This window comes from Grampus griseus, assembly GCF_964374135.1.
Source record: "Grampus griseus genome assembly, chromosome: 3".
In the NCBI taxonomy this organism is placed as follows: domain Eukaryota; kingdom Metazoa; phylum Chordata; class Mammalia; order Artiodactyla; family Delphinidae; genus Grampus; species Grampus griseus.
In genome coordinates this window covers 159,926,653-159,944,580 of record NC_139019.1, presented here as the reverse complement: position 1 = coordinate 159,944,580, position 17,928 = coordinate 159,926,653, and the positions used below count along the sequence as shown (strand labels likewise).

Here is a 17,928-nt window from a genome sequence, read left to right as displayed (position 1 = left end):
GAATATAGTTCCCTGTGCTATACAGTAGGACCTTGTTGTTTATCTATTTTATACGTAGTAGTTTGTATCTGCTAATCCCAAACTCCTAATTTAGCCCTCTCCCCACCTCCTTTCCCCTTTGCTAACTATAAGTTTGTTTTTTACATCTGAGAGTCGGTTTCTGTTTTGTAAATAATTCATTTGTATCATATTTTAGATTCCACATATAAGTGTTATCATATGGTATTTGCCTTTCTCTTTCTGGCTTACTTCACTTAGTATGATAATCTCTAGGTCCATCCATGTTGCTGCAAATGGCATTATTTCAATCTTTTTTTTTTTTTTTTGTGGTACGTGGGTCTCTCTCACTGTTGTGGCCTCTCCCGTTGTGGAGCACAGGCTCCAGACGCGCAGGCTCAGCGGCCATGGCTCACGGGCCCAGCCTCTCCGCGGCATGAACCTGTGTCCCCTGCATCGGCAGGCGGACTCTCAACCGCTGCGCCACCAGGGAAGCCGTATTTCATTCTTTTTATGGCTGAGTAGTATTCCATTGTATATATATGCCATATCTTCTTTATCCATTCATCTGTTGATGGACACTTAGGTTGCTTCCATGTCTTGGCTATTGTAAAGAGTGCTGTAATGAACACTGAGGTGCATGTATTTTTTTGAATTAGAGTTTTCTCTGGATTTATGCCCAGGAGTGGGATTGCTGTATCATATGGCAACTCTAGTTTTAGTTTTTTAAGGAACCTCCATACTGTTTTCCATAGTGGCTGCACCAATTTTCATTCAGGACTAGGATTTTCAAACTCAAGTGTGTCTGACCCTAAGGTCCAAGTTCCTTGCTAGGCTGAAGGATATTACTGAGGACAATCAGTGAATGAAGGAGTAAAGGGAAGCAACCGAGAGGCCTGATGAAAGGGCTGGGGATGTCCTCCACGATCGTGTTTGGTGCCTTGATTGCTCAGGGAGGCTACAAGGTATGAGGTCCAGAAATGTGGGGCTTTGGGATGATTCTTTAGTGGCCATATTCCTCCCTTCCTCAAACTCTCACTTCCTCAACAGGACATACAAGACCATCTGCGATCCATTTCCACGCCACCTCTCTTTTCCCTATAACACCAGGCGTGTTCCTACTTTCCCACCATGATATCCCCTATTCCCCCCGTCTTCCCTTATTCATCTTGGAAATCCTTCTTCTTCTGAGGCTTCCCCCCCGCCCCGGAGGGAAGCCTTCCCAGACTGCCTCTTTCAGAAGTATTTGTTCCTTCCCCCAACCAAGAACACACTATTTCTACCTCTACTGAAAACAGACCCTGTTACTCTGTGTCACTATAAGTCATTGGCAAACCTGGCTCCCTCCCCAGATTGAGTTCCTTGAGGATGTGGCTGGACTCTTATACTTCTACAGCCCCTCCAATGCCTGGCAAGCTGCCCTTGTTCCTCCGCCTACGACTTCTATATAACTCACTCTTGGTGCCCCATCCATATCTCCTCAGCATACTCCTCTATTCCCGAAGGCTGCTCACCACACACCTGCAACTCTGCACTGGGTTGTTTTTTCTGACCCTATCCTTCCACACACTTGGCCTCTGTGTTAATGTTCCTGGGAGCAGCCCTCACCTAACCACTGATGGAGCTGGTGGATAGAACCCCAGCTCCTGACCCCTCAGCAGGGACAGTTCTGATGCACATTCTATACTTCCTCCCAGATCATCCCCAGCAGGATTGAGCACCAACAATCGCCCACACTGGCCAGCCCCCAGGAGACACCAAGAGATGTTTCCTGGACTGCGCTGAATTGCAGATCCCTAGAATGAAGAAGCCCAGTGTCATTTATTAAAAGATCAAAGGTGAGATGGTTTCTCGCAACTTCTAGGCCATCTGAGCATTTTGGAGCTGAATTAATGTTGGCATCCTATTCAGTCAAGTTGCTTACCAAAGAGATGGAGCCCTTGCTGGACCCGGTCACCATCTTTCTTTGTTTCTGGACTGAGACCCCACAGGTTATTGTTTCTTCTTTGATGCTGGACAAATGTTGCTTCCTTTGCAGTGTTCCTGTGGCTGAACTCCACAGACTGACCACGTCACCCTGCGACACCGTCAGCAACGTGGCCCTGGAAGCCAGCACTGCTGTGCACACCCAGGGGTCAGAGGCATCCCCCAGGATATGGAAAATCAGCTCTTCAGTTTCCAGATTCCAAGCATTGATCTAAAGGAATGATGAAAAGAAAGAGCCATGTCAGAGGGAGACCTAGTCTGCAAGTTTTCCAGAGTCGAATGCAAGACCTCTTCTTTTTTTTTTTTGTCATTGCAATTAAAAAATTTTTTAATCTTTGTACAATTTTGTAAAGTTCCTTTCCATTTACAGTTATTACAAAATATTGGCTATATTAAGACCTATTTTTTTTTATAGTTCATGCATTTTATCATCGACACTCTGTCAGTTTTAAAAAAAAGGAGTGGGGAAGGGGGAGGGATCCTGGATTGGATCTTGGAATGGCAAAAGGACATTCATGAAAAAATGGATAAAATCCAAATAAATTCTGGAACTGAGTTGATAGTAATTGTCAATATTAATGTCTTAGTTTTGACAAATGTACACTGGTTATATAAGATGTTGACTTTGGAGAAGGCTGGAACAAGGCCATACGGGAACTCTCTCTACTATCTTTATAGCTTTTCCATAAATCTAAACTTGTTATAAAATAAAAAGTTTTAAAAATAGAAGAACAGTCAGCTATGCCATGTGCCTATATGTTCATTCCAAGTAATTGCTGATTAATAATTAAAGAGGTTTCATTTTTAACCTTACCCCCAAAAGTACCTTTTTATCAGCAGTAATCATTTAAATAGTAAACATTTCCCATTAATTCTATTTGTGGGATTTACACTAAAGAAATAAGGAGAGATACACACAAAGATATATGTACAAGGAAAGTTACCTCAGCTATTTGAAAGTGCAAAGAAATGGAAACAACCTACATGTTCAGTAATGAGGGATTAGTTAAATAAACTACAGCAGAGCCATGCAACAGAATCTTGTGAAATCACTAATCATGCTGTTTTTGAAGAATGTTTAAAGTTATGGGCAAAAATAGCTTTATAAAACTGCTTAGGGACTTCCCTGGTGGCAATTCAGTGTTTAAGAATCCACCTGCCAATGCAGGGGACATGGGTGCGATCCCTGGTCTGGGAAGATCCCACATGCCTCAGAGCAACTAAGCCCATGTGCCACAACTACTGAGCCTGAGCTCTAGAGCACACACACCACAACTACTGAGCCCACACCTAGAGCCTGTGCTCCACAGTAAGAGAAACCACCGCAGTGAGAAGCCTGCACACTGCAACGAAGAATAGCCCCCACTCTCCACTGCTAGAGAAAGCCCTCGCGCAGCAATGAAGACCCAAAGCAGCCAAAAATAAATAAATAAATAAATTTATTTTTAAAAACTGTGTATATGGTTTTATCCCAATTTTGTTTCATACACACATGTACATGTGCATACACACACATGCACCATGTAAAGCAAAATCATGTAAATGTTAATAATGGTAATGTTTGCAATTATTTATTATATATTATTTCTTTACTGTATTTTCCAAACTTTTGCTGATAACAAAGCTGATTTCTATAATCAGTCTTGAAATCAACCCACACTTCTGTAATATTGAAGCCTACATTGTCCAATAAAAATATAATGCAAGCCACACATGACTTTATATTTTTTATTAGCCACCTTAAAAAGGGTAAAAAGAAACAAGTGATATCAATTTCAATGATATACTTTATTTAACCCAGTATATCCAAATGTTATCATTTCAACATGTAATCAATATAAAATTATTATTGAAATATTTTACTTTTTCATGATACTGAGTCTTTGAAATCCACTGTGTGTTTTATACTTACAGCACATCTCAACTTGGAATAGCCACATTTCAAGTGCTCAATAACCACATCTAGCTGGTGGTTCTCCACTTTGGACAGCATAGTTTGTAAGCTACCAATATTACTTACATTAACAACCATCAATTACTAATAAAATAGAATAATTAATAGCTATTAATTATTTGTTGCTTACAATGTACCCAACACTATGAAGGGTGTTTTACATTCATTATCTCATGAGGTAGAGGAAGAATTGAGGCAGAGAGGTGAGGTGATACAATCAAGATTACTCAGCTTGCAAAGAAGTCAACTGGGACTTAGATACAGATTTGGCCTTTAATTGCTAAGCTTTAACCCATTATTCTGTTGTGTGTTTCTATTCATAAAATGATCAGATTATAGAGTTATGATTGACATAATGGAGTAACACAGCAGAAAACATATTGTTTTCAGATGCATGTGGAACATTTACCAAGAAAGAGCATTTCAATAAATTTGAAAGGATTCACATAATGCAAATGGAATTATATTAGGAAAAAAATAAGAGAACACTATCTGGGAACCTCTCAAATATTTGGAAATGAATACCACACTGCTAAATAGCCCATATATCAAAGAAGAAATCAAAAGGGAAATGCTAAAAATATTTTGAACTGAATGTAAATGATAATATAACATATCAAAGTTCATGGGATGTAGGTAAAGCAGTACTCAGAGGGAAATTTATAGCACTAAAAAAATGACTGCATTAAAAATGGTGAAAGGTCTTAACCCTTAGGATCAGAAAGATCTATCAAGATCATCTAATCCAACTATAAGTTTTGAAGCCCTTTATGGCACCCTCTCAAGTAGTTGTGTACCTCTGTTTACAGTCCCCCTGTCCCATATCAGGGAGCCCCTCCTTATATAAACACCATATGCCATCTTTGACTGCTCTGGTCTCAGCTTTACTTTGCAAACGGGGCAAGTGTTTGTTACCTTTGAGCTAGATGCTGAATGCACAACCTTCTTTGCTTCATCCACATGAAGGCTCAAGATCTGAGGTTCAGTGGGACCTTCTGAGCCTCCTCCCAAATGGTGAATTTCTCCTGGTTAGAGAGTAAGTTTCACAAGCACAGCGTGTGATCCTTCGAGGTAGAGATGGCAAACGATCCTTTGGCAAACACTTTCACACACCTCACCCCTCCTGCAGCAGGCCAGGGTGGAGGATAGTATATTAGCTGGGAACATTTTGACCTTCCAACTACCATAACTTCTGCTGGCTTAGAAATTCCCTGGTTTCCCAAAGGAAAGATGGATAGATTAGAACATATCCAAATTACAAATAATGGAATGTGGCAAAGCTAAACTGAGTGTAACAACTGGTTGGGATTAAATCAATTGCCCAAATGTTGAATCTGTATTAAATAGAGATCATTGAAATGTATAAAAGGTTATCATCATCCAGGAAGTATTTAAAATTAATAAACAAAAAGTAAACCAAAATAAAATTATAAGAGAAGATTTCATACTCCTGGAGAGATAGTTTTCTAAGGAGAACAAAATTTGGAAGACATAAAGGGGAAAAATTGACAAAGTGGATTACATAAAAGTGTAAAATTTCAGGAGGATAAAATTGAAAGGCATATGACACATTAGGAGGAAATATTTGCAGTATATAACAGATAAATGGAGACCCTCTTTAATAAACAAAGAGTTCTTACAAGTAAGCAACAAAAACGCAAACAACTTACAAATTGGACAAATCATATAACAAGAGATTTACAGAAGTAGTACAAGTGGACAATAAACATTTGAGAATGATGTTCAATCTCACTAGTAGTCACAAAATGCAACATGAAATACCAATATCATTATTATCCATAGTATTGGCAAAAACTATGAATTAATTGCTGGAGTGCTGGCAAAGGTACAAGAAATCACTTAATCTCATACCATGCTGATGGGAGTATAAGTTGATATAAATTTGCAGAAGGGTAATTTGGTGACATTTATTAAAAGTTAAAATGTGCAATGTCTTGGTTTTGATAATATACTATAGTTATGTAAGACATTGCTAGCCTGGAAAGGTAGACAAAAGGTACACAGGAATTCTCTGTACTATTTCAGCAACTTTCTCTGAGTCTACAGTTATTTTTAGAATAAAAAGCTAAGAAAAAGAGGGGAAAATGAACAATGTGCATACAATTTGACTCAGAAATCCCACTTCCAGGAATGTGTCTTACAGAAATAATAGCATAAGTGTGTGAAGATGGAGAAGGACTTTAAATGCAACACTGTCTGTGTAAAAAGAAAACTGAGGGCTTCCCTGGTGGCGCAGTGGTTGAGCATCCGCCTGCCGATGCAGAGGACGCGGGTTCGTGTCCCGGTCCGGGAAGATCCCACATGCCGCGGAGCGGCTAGGCCCGTGAGCCATGGCTGCTAAGCCTGCGCATCTGGAGCCTGTGCTCCGCAATGGGAGAAGCCACAACAGTGAGAGGCCCGTGTACCGCAAAAAAAAAAGAAAACTGAAAACAACCTGTCAATGAAAAGGGAGTTGGTTAAGTAATAGGGTACATCCATGTAAAGAATATTAGGCAGGCACTAAAAATAATAAAATGGATATATACATACACCTAATAATAATTATTATTACAACAGCCAATACTTAGTGCTTTATGTGTGCCAAACATAGTTGTAAGTGGTTAACATGCATTAAACTCTTTTAATCTCATGACAGGTCGTGAGGTACTATTGTTATCCCATTGTATAGATGGGGAAACTGAGCCACAGCTGAGTACAGTAACTTATCCAAAGCCACATGGTTAATAAGTAATGGAGCTAGGATCTCAGCTTGGAGCCCAGGCTCTCAATCACCACAAAACATTGTTACAACCTACTGCAACAAAAGCAAGTTGCAACCCAGTATATAAAACAGCATGATGTAACTTTTGACGAAAGCTCAAAGGACAGAGCTATGTCTGCATAAGCCTAGAGAAGAATTGCTAATGGCATATAACAGACTGTGTGCACTGATCACTTCCAGGGGGACACTGAAGGGTGAGGGGAGAGTAAAGGAAGGGAATTTTACTTTAGAATTCATATGTCAGCAGTATTAGGGGTGACTTTTATTTCTTGCAATTGCGGTATTTTTCAACCAAAATTTCTATAAATAGCAATGCTTTATAATATATCCCTATACATAAGATACTATATCACTGCTAAAGTGAATTAGAGATGTATACATGATATGGAAAGAGGCAAAATACGTGATGTTAACTAAAAAAAAAAAGACCATGGTTATATATAGTCATATAAGCTTGTGCAACCTGGTTATTGGAGATATATATATATATATATATATATATATATATATATATATATATATGCAGTCGTAAAGAGATGGTCAGTAACACATCATTTCCATCACATGGATATAACAGCCAAGAAGAGACATAAGAGTAGAGTGTGGTAAAATATTTAGAAAGTGATGAGCTTTGGGTATTTATTACCTTGTTTTAATATAATCTATTTAATTGTATGTTTCTATAATTTAATGTTTAAGAATGACTGTGTTTGGACATAGAGAACAGACTTGTGGTTGCCAAGGGGGAGAGGGAAGTGGGGGAGGGATGGACTGGGAGTTTGGGGTTAGTAGATGCAAACTTACACACAGAATGGATAAACAACAAGGTCTTACTGTATAGCACAGGGAACTATATTCAATATACTGGGATAAACCATGATGGAAAAGAATACAAAAAAGAACGTATATAGGGCTTCCCTGGTGGCGCAGTGGTTGAGAGTCCGCCTGCCGATGCAGGGGACACGGGTTCATGCCCTGGTCCGGGAGGATCCCACATGCCGCGGAGCGGCTGGGCCCGTGAGCCATGGCCGCTGAGCCTGCGTGTCCGGAGCCTGTGCTCCACAACGGGAGAGTCCACAACAGTGGGAGGCCCGTGTACCGCAAAAAAAAAAAAAAAAGAATGTATATATCTGTATAACTGAGTTACTTTGCTGTACAGCAGAAATTAACACAACATTGTAAATATACTATACTTCAATACAAAAATAAATTTAAAAAAAAGAATGGTTGTGTTTGACAATCACCTCACCAAATTCTTGAAAATTTCAGACAGCTCTCACAAGCCAGTACCAACCACCTCCAGCATTGCTGTCACAGGATCGGAAACTTTCACTTCCCCTATTATGTAGGTCTATAATATTTTCATTTTTTTCGGCAAATAGATTATTGAGTTTTTCTGATTACAAATAATAAGAGTTTGAGGACTTTAAAAAATGAATCAAGGTCACCTCTGGTAAATGGGCTCAAGTCTTGAAGAGAGGGCTCTCACACACAGATACAGAGATTGAATAGACCTCCAGGAAAATAGCTATCCTGATGATGACAAAATAGAGGGAATCTTATTTGACAGATACTCTGTCAGTATCCACCCCGCTCCAACCCCTCAGACAAAAAGAGTAAAATGAAAACATGTAATGCTGGGAGCTTTGGGGTTGGAGAGTGTTTTAATCTGTTACAATCTGTTTGGAAAGCAATAAGATAACACTTCTCAAAACCCCTAAGAATGTTCATACCTTTCAATTCAAGAATACCACTCACTAGAAATATTCAACAGAACGGAAAAATATTGGCAAGAGTAAAAACAGATTCGGGCTTCCCTGGTGGCGCAGTGGTTAAGAATCTACCTGCCAATGCAGGGGACATGGGTTCGAGCCCTGGTCTGGGAAGATCCCACATACTGCGGAGCAACTAAGCCCGTGAGCCGCAACTACTGAGCCTGCGCGTCTGGAGCCTGTGCTCCGCAACGGGAGAGGCCGCGACGGTGTGAGGCCTGCGCATCGTGATGAAGAGTGGCCCCCGCTCACCGCAACTGGAGAAAGACCTAGCACAGAAACAAAGACCCAACACAGCCAAAAATAAATATACATAAATTAATTAATTAAAAACAAACAAACAAACAAATCCCAGATTCATCCCAGTGTTATCCAAATAGCAGATAACTACAAATAGCCTAAATAGCCCCAAAAAATTTTTAAATAGTTTAATAAATTCTGGAACACGATCTATCGAGAGAAATGAAATATTTTTGGTGCAGTTAGCATTATAAAGATGAAGATTCAGTGAATCACAGCAGCATTATTCATAACAGCCCCAAACTGGGAACAGTGTAAATGTCCTTCAAGTGATGAATGGATTAAAACCTCTGTTCATTCCATGCAATGGAATACGGCTCAGCAATGCAAAGGAAAAACTAACCATACATGTAACAATACAGATGAACTCAGACAATGTTACGTGGAGTGAAGGAAGTCCCATGCCAAAGACCACATGCTATACAATTTCATTTATATGAAAGGTCCAGAAAATACAAACCTGTAGACTCAGAAAGCATATTGGTGGTTACCATGGGGCTGGGGGTGGGAGGAGGGATGGACTGCAAAGGGGGCAGGAGGGATCTCCTTGGGGTGATGGAAAGTGCTACAGCAGGATTACGGTAATGGTGGCACAATTTGATACATTTACTACAAAATCATTGACTATATGTTTAAAACACGTGTATTGTATGGTATGTAAATTATACCTCAATAAAGTTGTTTTTAAAAAGATTCCATGAAGACAAAAGAATGTTTATGGCAAAATGTTGAGAAAAAAACGATAAAACCATGTACATACTGAGATTGCAATCATGTAATATTTTAACATCTTTATTGAGATATAATTCACAAGCATAAAATTCACCTATTCATGTACAACAGTATAATTCACCGTTCTGGGAAATGAACGTTCCCAGAGTTGTGCAACCATCACCACAGGCTAGGTTTAGAGTATTTTCATAACCTCAAAAACTGTCACTCCCTCCCTTTTCTCCCCTTATCATTTAAACCATCTTAAATTGTATAATCAGTGATACTAGTACATTCACGATGTTGTGCAAACGTCACCTCTATCAGATTCCAGAACATTTTTGTCACCCAAAAAGGAAACCCCGTCCCCGTTAGCAGTCTCTCTCCATCCCCCTTCCACCAGCCCCTGACAACCACTAAACTGCTTTCTGTCTCTCCAGATTTACCTGTTGCAGACATTTCATATAAAAGAATCACATACCATGTAGTCTTTTGTGAGTGGCTCCTTTCATTTGATACAATATCCTAAGCACCAGCCTTACAGCTTCCTTCCTACTCTATCCATGTTCCAACCTCATCTTCTCAGGGTCTTTGCACTGGTTGTTTCCCACACCTGGGATGCTCTACCTTCCTGCCCTTTGCACACTTATTCATAGCCTTTGTATCTTGGTTGAGTGTCCCTGCTCAGAGAAATCCTTTCCCTAACTGCCCTAAGTCAGTCACTTTGGTTATTGTAGCTCATGACACTGTGTTTTCCTCATTACACTTATTGCAATTTGTAACTACATTTTTGTCCGGCTTGCCTTCTCAAATACACGGATCTGGCTCAGGGCCGGGATCAGGGTGAGGCAAGTAAGGCACTTACCTCGGGTGCAAAGTTTAAGGAGGTACCAAATTGTTGAGTTTTCCTTTTGCCTCTCTCTCCAGTGTGGATTGACACGGCACTATTACTCATCCTGTCTTTAAGACAGGTTGATGTTTATTCATCGTGGATTGTTCTGCATTAATTTTTTGATTTTTAAAAACATTTTAAAAAATTACATTTGCAGGACATTCCGCAGTGGTTAAGAATCCGTCCTGCAATGCAGGGGATGCCTGTTTGATCCCTGGTCAGGGAACTAAGATGCCACATGCGGCGGGGCAACTAAAGCTCACGCGCCACAACTAATGAGCCCACATGCTCTGGAGCCTGTGCGCTACAACTAGAGGAAAGCCCATGCACTGCAAGGAAGAGCCCGTGCGCCGAAACGGAAGGTCCCGCGTGCTGCAACTAAGACCCAATGCAGCCAATAAATAAATAAATAAATAATTGCATTCGGGAATTCCCCAGCGGTCCAGTGGTTAAGACTCCATGCTTCCACTGCAGGGGGCATGGGTTTGACCCCTGGTCGGGGAACTAAGATCCTGCATGCTGTGTGGCACGGCCAAAACAAAATAAATAAATAAAAAATAAACACATTGCATTGAAATATTATCATGATGACAAAGTTTTTTTTAACTTTGGGATGCTCCTAAATTTTACACCCAAGGGGTGTGCCTCACTCCCCTCCCCCAAGTTTCGGCCCCGATCTGTCTCTCTTCAGCCTCAGATCAGGGCCTGGTACACAGTAAGCACTCAATAATTGTTGGAATGAATCAACCATAGCTGTGATGGTTTTGTAGAAGCGAAAACGTTACTTAGGCTCTGAGAGACTGTGGTAGACAAATTGCATAAATGACCACAATCCTTTACCGTCCAAGATCTATACCTTGTGCAGTGTGACTTTGCTCCTCCCATCAAGAGATGAAGCAAATTTCCCTACCCATTGATTCTGGATTGTTCTTGGGACTTCCTTTGGCCAATGGAATGTGAAGGGGTGCCAGTTCCAAGGCCATTTCCAGGCCTTCAGAGACCTTATACACTTCTGCTTGCCCTCTTGAAACCCTGCCTCTGCCCAGGCTCACCTGCTGGAGGATGAGAGATCATGTGGAACAGAGTTGAGTTGTCTCAGCTAAGAACGTCCTGAACCAGCCAGCTCCCAGATGCCCCATAACTGACTACATATGCATGAGCAAGCCTGGCTGAGACCAGAAGAGCTGCCTGGCTGAGCCCAGCCTGAATTGCCTAGTCACAGAGGTGAGCTAAATAAACAACTATTGTTTGAAGCTACTCTGTTTGGGGTGGGTTTTGTTTTTTCTTTTTCATATTCTTTTCCATTATGGTTTATTACAGGATATTGAATATAGTTCCCTGTGCTATACAATAGGACCTTGTTGTTTATCCATTCCATATATAATAGTTTGCATCTGCTGGTCCCAAACTCCCCATCCAACCCTCCCCTGCCCCCCTTCCCCTTGGCAACCAGAAGTCTGTTCTCTATGTCTGTGAGTCTGTTTCTGTTTTGTAGATAAGTTCATTTGTGTCATATTTTATATTCCACATATAAATGATATCATATGGTATTTGTCTTTCTCTTTCTGCCTTACTTCACTTAGTAGGATCATCTCTAGGGCCATCCATGTAGGTGCAAATGGCATCATGTCATTCTTTTTTATGGCTGAGTAATATTCCATTGTGTATACATACATACATATATATATATATATATATATATATATATATATATATCAGATCTTCTTTGTCCATTCATCTGTCAATGAACAGTAGGTTGTTTCCAGGTCTTGGCTATTTTCAATACTGCTGCTATGAACATAGGGGTGCATGTATCTTTTCAAATTATAGTTTTGTCCAGATATATGCCCAGGAGTAGGACTGCTGGATCATATGGAAACTTTATTTTTAGTTTTTTGAGGAACCTCCATACTATTCTCCACAGTGGCTGCACCAATTTATATTCCTGTTTGGGGTGTTTTGTTATGTGGCTATAGCTAGCTGATGCAGGAACAAAGGTCAGGGTTTTAATACAGAGAAATGAATTGGTAGTGAAGGGGCCCCAGGGGACTGACTGATTGCTGTGGGACTCTAGGAGGAAGCTGATCATAAACCCCACTTCCTGAGCCTCACCTGTGTGTCCAGCTAGGATGTGGATCACCTGCTGTTCTTCCATATCCCACACAGCTACCATGCTCTCCTGGGTGCCAACCACCAGCAGCTTCTCTTCCAGGCTCCATGCCATGGCAGTGATGCCTGCAGCCACACGGAAACAAGAGCTCATGTGTCTGAGTGCTCAGCCATGAGGTACTCTAATGGGCCCCTCACTTCACAGATAAGGAAACTGGGGCACAGACAGAGTCACACACCTAGAAGTGGCAGAGCCAGGATTTCAAAGCCAGCGCCGTCAGATGCCAGATGAAGACTCTGGGTTGAAATGTGTATGTTGATCTGAGGTAGGAAAATGGACTAAACCACTCCTCAGTCATAAGTGTCTCTAGTTCAGCGGTTCCTACCCAGCGGCGATTCTGCCCCCCAGGGCACACTGGGAAATGTCTGGAGACATTTTTGGTTGTTACAACTGGGGACCAGGATGCTACTGGCATCTGATGGGTGGAGGCAAGGACGTTGCTCAACATCCTGCAGTGCACACGATGGCCCCACCCCAGAGAAGGATCCAGCCGCAAATGTCAGTGATGCATGGTTGAGTGCACAGTTGGAGAAGACTCAGGAATGGAATTAAATTGGCTGAGGATGAGAACCCTGCTTTCGACTTCTCTTTGAGCTCGATCTGTGTGGGAAAAGAAGGGCTGGTGCCCCAAAGAAAAAAATATTTGCTAATAGTTTGAGCAAACACAGCCCAAGGCTCTCTGCTGGGTGGATCTTGATTGGATCATCGCTGAAGACAGACAGGGACCGAGTTACACTGGAGAAAACAGCCCGAATATCAGGAGACCAGACTTTCTGAATGCCCTGATTAAGTCCTTTTCCTGCTCTGTGCCTCAGTTTCCTCATTTTTAAGGTGATGGGGGAGGTGCTGAAATCAGAGCCAGTCCAGGTCTGAGAATCCAGAATTGTGTTTCTACCTCATCGGGACAGGGCATGAAGAGATGAGATTTTTTTTCTTTCTTTTTTTCCCTTTTTGTGGGGGAGGATCACTCACTCACTGTGTGACCTTGGAAATGTGAACTCAAACTTCTCATTTTAAAAATGAAGAAACTGAAGCCCAGAGTGCGTAGGAACTTTCTCAACTTCAACATGACTAGAGCTCGTACAAGTGGCACATTTCCCTACTGAGATGAGAAAAAGAAAAAATTCACTTTGAGCTGTAACTTCCTTTGCCTACGCTGTGGCAGACATCACTAATCTATCACCGCACTCTCTGTGATTTGGCCCCCCCAATAGCCATTCTATCATGCTTCCTTCAGTAATAAAACCCACAGCCCACAGGTTTTAGGTGAGTACGTGGTTACTCAAAGACCATTTTTCCCACGCTCCCTTACAGTCGAAGATGGCCAAGTTCTCACCAGCGCGACAGGAGCAGAAGTGGTAAGCTCTGCTTCAAGGCCATGCCTTTGAAGGGAAGGGGCCTGCCATCTATTTCTCCTTCCCTCTTCCCACTGGCTGGAATGCCATTGTGATGGTAAGAGCTGGAGCAGCCATTTTGGGCCATTAAATGAAAACCTCACATTGAAAATGGCAGAGCAACAAATTTGAAAGAGTTTGGGTCCCTGACCCCCTGGAGATACCATATTACCTTTTCTTATGCCTGGACTATTGTGTGTGAGAGAAAATAACTCCTGTTTTATTTAAGCCACTGCTACTTTGGCCTTTGTTACAGCATCAGAACTTGTATTGTAACCAATATACCATTAAACCAGATTGAGTCTCAGAATCCTTCTCAACACAGCATTCTAGTAGCTGTCCCTAAATAAGTTCTTCCATGCATTGTCCTTAGCATCTCTTAGAATTTCTGATTTGGAAGCTCTGTGCCTTGGGAGTGTAGCTTTCCCTACAAGGCTATGTGGCACAAAAATGGCCTGAGTCACAATAACTGGCATTTGAACCAAAGCTAACTGTATTCAGTGATTAATGTGAGAGATTATGGGTGGGCAGATAAAGGGATGGATGAATGGAGGTGAATGGAGGTGGATAAGTGGACAGATAGGTGGCTGGTTAGATGAGTGGGTGAGTGAATGTGTGGGTGTTAGATGGGTAACTGGATGAATTATTTGATAGATGGGTGGGTGAGTTGGCTGAGTGAGTGAAGGGGTAAAGCGAGAGGATAGAAGTTGGCAAACTGGGGGAAATGGAAGGTAAGTGGTGTGGATAGAAGGGTGGAAGGAAGGGTGACTATTGGAAATACGGACAACTGATGGGTGAATGGATGAATGGATGGATGGATGGGAAGGAAGGAAGGAATAAAGGAGGGAGGAAGGATGGAAGGACATACAGATGGATAGATGGAAGGAAGGGTGGAAGGATGAATGGATGGAGGGATGGGTGGAGGGATGAACAGACAGATGGACAGCTGGATGGAAGGAAGGAAGGAAGGAAGGATGGTTGAAGAATGGATGGAGAGAACTAAATCCTCTTGTCCCTCTGACATTCTGGTGTCCCAGGGAGAACCTACAAGTTCCACCAGCCTCTCAGGGTCCAGTCAGGCACCAGTTCCTAGTTTCCAGACTTACTAGCATTAGGCTGTAAATCTCAGAAGCTATCTATAAGACGGGCACCGAACTCTTAGAGATGAAACCCCAGAAGCAGTTGGCATGCCCTCGCTCTGGGCTCATTAGCAGTATTTACACTAGTAATCTACAGTCCCTGGGGGGCAGAGGGAGCCGAGTCAGCATGAGACCGCAGGGCCAGGTCCTGATGGCACCCTTGGGGCTTCCCAGCTGGCAGAGGGGAGACCCAGAGAGCAGCCCAAAACACCTGCAGTCCACTGCCCCCAGGCAGGCAGGGGCCTGGCGGGATTTTGGCTACGTTTGGGAGATGCACCTTTGTGACAGCCGGTGAGGGTTGCCTGGAGGGGTCCTCCCGGGGGCTGGAGGAATCCTCCGAGGGGCACCAGCACAGGGTGTGGGCACATCCGGAACCAGCTCTGCGCCTGTTGGCACAGCTGTCCCAGCAGCGCCGGATGTGAGGTGGCGAAGAAATGGAGGCTGGCCAGGAGTTCTGTACACAGGATGCTTCTCTCTGCAACAGAGGAGATGCTGGTTAAGGTGAGGGGCCCTGCTTCCCTGGGTGGAGCCCCCCTCCTGCCTCCTTTTCTGTGCTCCACACACACTTGCCCCTACTTCAAGTGCACCAGGTGGTTTCCCCCTCTCCTACCCTAGACCTTGGGTTTCCAGATAGCAGGGAGGATGCCTGTCTTGTTTATTGCTATGTTCTGAGTGTCAGGCACCCAACAAGTGTCTGTTAGAGAAATAATGATCACTTCTCCAGCACTTCATAGTTACTGAGTGGGTTAGTGTCCTGTGGCTGCTATGACAAGACAACCTGGGGGGCTTCAGACAACAGAACTTCCTTCTCTCACAGTTCTGGAGGCCAGAAGTCCGAAATCAAGGTGTCAGCAGGGCTGTGCTCCCTCCAGAGGCTCTGGGAGAGGATGCTTCCTTGCCTCTTCCAGCTTCTGGGGGCTTCAGGCGTTCCTTGGCTTGTGACCACATCACCGCAAACTCTTTTTAAATTTTTAATTGTTTATACAATTTAAAAAGTTACACTCCACTTACAGTTATTACAAAGTATTGACTATATTTCCCATGTTGTACAATACATCCTTGAAGCCTATCTTACACCCAATAATTTGTACCTCCCATTCCCCCACCCCTATTTTGCCCCTCTACCATTCCCTCTCCCCACTGGTAACTACTAGTTTTTACTCTGTATCTGTGAGTCTGCTTCTGTTTTGTTATATTCACTAGTATGTTGTATTTTTTTAGATTCCACGTACAATTGATATCATACAATATTTGTATTTCTCTAACTTATTTAGACTAATGCCCTCCAAGTCCATCCATGTTGCTGTAAATAGCAAAATTTAGTTCTTTTTTATGGCTGAGTAGTATTCCATTGTATACATATACCACATCTTCTTTATCCATTCATTTGTTGATGGACATTTAGGTGCTTCCATATTTTGGCAATTGTAAATAATGCTGCTAGGAACATTGTGGCACGTGTATCTTTTCGAATTAGTGTTTTTGTTTTGTTTTTTTTACCCAGGAATGGAATTACTGGGTCATATGGTAGTTCTAGTTTTTAGTTTTTTTGAGAAACTTCCATGCTGTTTTCCACAGTGGCTGCAGCAGTTGACATTCCCACCAGCAGTATACAAGCACATCATCCCAGTTTCTGCCTCTGTTTTCACATGGCCTTCTCATCTGTGCATCTCTACGTTTTCCCTTTTTCTGTTTCAAATCTCCCTCTGCTTCCTTCTTATTAGGACACTTGTGATTGAATTTTGGGCCCACCTAGATAATCCAGGATAAACTCTCCATCCCAAGAAACTTAATCACATTTTTTTTTTTTTTTTTTGCCATATAAAGTAATAGTCATAGGTTCCAGGGATTAAGAAGTGACTATATCTTGGCAGGGGGTGGGGAGGTGAGGGGCAGATTTTTCTGTCTACCACACAGAGGTATCATCATTACTATCCCAAGTGCCCAAGCGTATAACACGGAAAATTGAGGTATGAAGAAGTTAAGCAACTTACTCAAGGTCACACAGCCAGTAAGAGGCAGGAATCTGACCCCCAACGTTTGATTGCAATGCCAAGTGAAGACCAGGGACATTGAAGGTAGACAGTTCATTTTGTCCCTGTTGTTGGAGCATCCTAACTGTGGAGCCTGGGGCAATGGTGGCAGTGCCCTGTGCCTGGGTTTGCTGGTGGGTGGGATGGGGCAGGGCCAGGATCAGGGGCAAGTGCCCCACTCACCACGGGTACAAAAGTTAAAGTGGTGCCGACAAACTCAACCACCAAGATAAGTACTATTTTAATGCAATATTTAAAAAAATCAAAACTGATGCGCCCGCCCCCTCATCCATGATGAACAAAATATCAGTCTTTTAAAATAAAAACAGGGACAGAAATGGCACCACACCAAGTCATCCTGGAGCCTGAGGCAATGGGAGAAATAGGGAATACCAACGGGCTTTCAGGAGCTGGCCGTACAGTACTGGAATGTGGTGAGAGCGCATGGTTGCTCAGCCGCGCCATCTGGTGGGGACATTCATTCCTACACCTCCTCCTTGTTCTGGGCAGCCACAGGTTGTCAATCAGGAAACACTGCAAAGAACATACTGTGATTTGGGCTTTTAAATCTTCCCTTAAACTGGGCATGTAAGCCCAAGGCTGTTTTCCCGGGAAATCACTCCCTTCGAGGTTTAAAACTGCTGGCGAGCGTGAATGTAGGCGAAAGTTGTAACTGATCATGGGCACCAGTATCTCCCACTTGGGTGGGATCCTAGACACACTTTAGTTCTATCCCACATTTTGCTGATGAGGGAAGCAGAGGACAGAAATGGCTTCTCCAAGGCCGTTCACGTCAAA

At 42.5% G+C, this 17,928-nt stretch overlaps 1 protein-coding gene across 1 annotated transcript in view; it reads right to left on the bottom strand.

Annotated features, from left to right (window-relative positions):
• Window positions 1-17,928, bottom strand: part of NWD1 (NACHT and WD repeat domain containing 1) — a gene marked incomplete at both ends in the record, with an annotated part of 63,872 nt that overhangs the window by 14,675 nt on the left and 31,269 nt on the right. Inside the window, 6 exon segments of the mRNA XM_082650378.1 lie at window positions 1,922-2,194; window positions 4,853-4,947; window positions 4,950-4,980; window positions 4,984-5,060; window positions 12,507-12,629; window positions 15,375-15,572. Of these exon segments, the coding sequence (XP_082506504.1) occupies window positions 1,922-2,194; window positions 4,853-4,947; window positions 4,950-4,980; window positions 4,984-5,060; window positions 12,507-12,629; window positions 15,375-15,572 (797 nt within the window).